Source organism: Octodon degus, unplaced genomic scaffold (assembly GCF_000260255.1).
Source record: "Octodon degus isolate 3935 unplaced genomic scaffold, OctDeg1.0 scaffold00008, whole genome shotgun sequence".
In the NCBI taxonomy this organism is placed as follows: Eukaryota; Metazoa; Chordata; class Mammalia; order Rodentia; family Octodontidae; genus Octodon; species Octodon degus.
In genome coordinates, this window is record NW_004524584.1 from 12,360,983 (window position 1) to 12,362,660 (window position 1,678).

The window sequence follows — 1,678 nt, forward strand, 5'->3', positions numbered from 1 at the left end:
TGGATGTAGTTCTTAAAAACTGTGCTCAGCACACACTTCCTTGGGGTGTGGGTGCAGGCTCTCCGGACAATATGAGGCTGAGAGTAAGTGCCCTACCCGCCAAGTACTTTTCCAGGACGCCCTGCAGCTCCACAATGTTCTTCAGGCGAGTGAGCACCTTCCCCTTCATCTCAGCTGACTGCTGTCCGCAGAAGGCATTCACCACCTGCAAATTATATTCTTACTTTGATGTGTCCAGATTTTAACCCTTATACATTATTCACCTAGAACTCAAAGATGTCACTGGGAAGCCTATCTGTGAGTTTCTGTGCAACAGCTTGGATTTGTTTTATTCAGTACTGAGGACTAAATCCTGGGCCACTCGTGTGTAAGGTAAATGCTTCACCACTGAGTTACTTCTCCAGCCTTCAAGTATAACGTGAGACTAGGCAGTAGCTATTTATATGAATTCAATGTTACGAGCCTGCCCGGCAAGCGCAAAGTCCTGAGTTTGATCCCTGGTACCACCAAAAAAAAAGAAAAAAAAGAAAAAAAAAAAGAGAGAGACACTAACTCAGTACTTGAAAAATACTTAACAAAATTTAGTGACTGAAATTCTATACATGTAAAAAAAGACAAGGCTTGAACTGTCCACATTATAATAAAACTGTGACGATGAAATGAACTCAAACACACATCTCTAAAATCAAATGTAAGAGAAAGGCAGAGAGGGCAGAAAGATGCTGCCATCACCATCTCTATTATTATTAAATGCAACATGTTCTAAAGGAAGGGCAACCACCACCCATTCATCTCACTGTAGCCAGTGAACACGTGCCTGTGCTAGCTAGAAGAGCAGTTCTTCCACGGTGATGAGTAGGTCAACCTAGGCAGAAGTGAGAATCCAAGAAGGCTCAGAGTAAGGAAGCAAAGGTTACATGAGTTTATTCTGGGTGGATAAGGCCAAGTACATTCACTACCTGGGGAGTAGGGGGGTGTAACAGGTAGAGGCATAGGCACTAGTGCATGGTGGAGCCTTTTTAGGGAGTCCAGAGAGTAGCTTTACTTTGAAAGAACTACTTTTTAAAAAATGCATTTAGTACACCGTCTACAGGGTCTCACTACACAGATTGGACTCAAGTGATCCTCCTGTTTTCAGCCTCCCAAGCGCTGGGATCACAGGTGTGTGCCACCACACCCAGTCTCAACTGCTATCTCAGTGCACCCTGGGGGCAGGGCCAGCATGGCACACCAGGGATCAACCCCAGTCCCTGCATCTGCCTAAGACTGAGCTTTCATCTGCTAAGCTATCTGGCCAGCCCTTGAGTGAAATTCTAACAGGACGGATGTCCCAGTGACTCTGCTCACCTCTCGCAACCAGTTGAGAGTGAGAAATATGAGTGAACACAGGAATGAGCGCTCCTTGGCAGGCATGGACTCCAGCTTCTCTCCAGGTTCCAGGTCAGTAAGGAGTATAGGGCAATCTAAGAAAAGAACAGGCCTCTCAAACATCCTGGAGCTCCTTACTTTTCCTTTTAGCTTGTCTTTGGGGGTCAAGATCCAACTAGTCTCAAAAAAATTAATTAAATTTTTTTTTTTTGCAGTATCAGGGATTGAATCAAAAAAATTATTTCCACCTTATACAGCAACTAACAGACATAATTAGGAAGTATTTTCTCTTCCTTTTTTTCACAATACT

General features: G+C 44.0%; 1 protein-coding gene across 1 annotated transcript in view; it reads right to left on the bottom strand.

Annotated features, from left to right (window-relative positions):
* Fancd2 (Fanconi anemia complementation group D2) overlaps window positions 1-1,678 on the bottom strand; it is a 72,025-nt gene that overhangs the window by 29,382 nt on the left and 40,965 nt on the right. The window contains exons 25-26 of the mRNA XM_023704518.1: window positions 1,348-1,463; window positions 97-205 (exon numbers count right to left, since the gene is read on the bottom strand). Coding sequence (XP_023560286.1) covers window positions 97-205; window positions 1,348-1,463 — 225 coding nt within the window. The remainder of the gene's footprint in view (window positions 1-96; window positions 206-1,347; window positions 1,464-1,678) is intronic.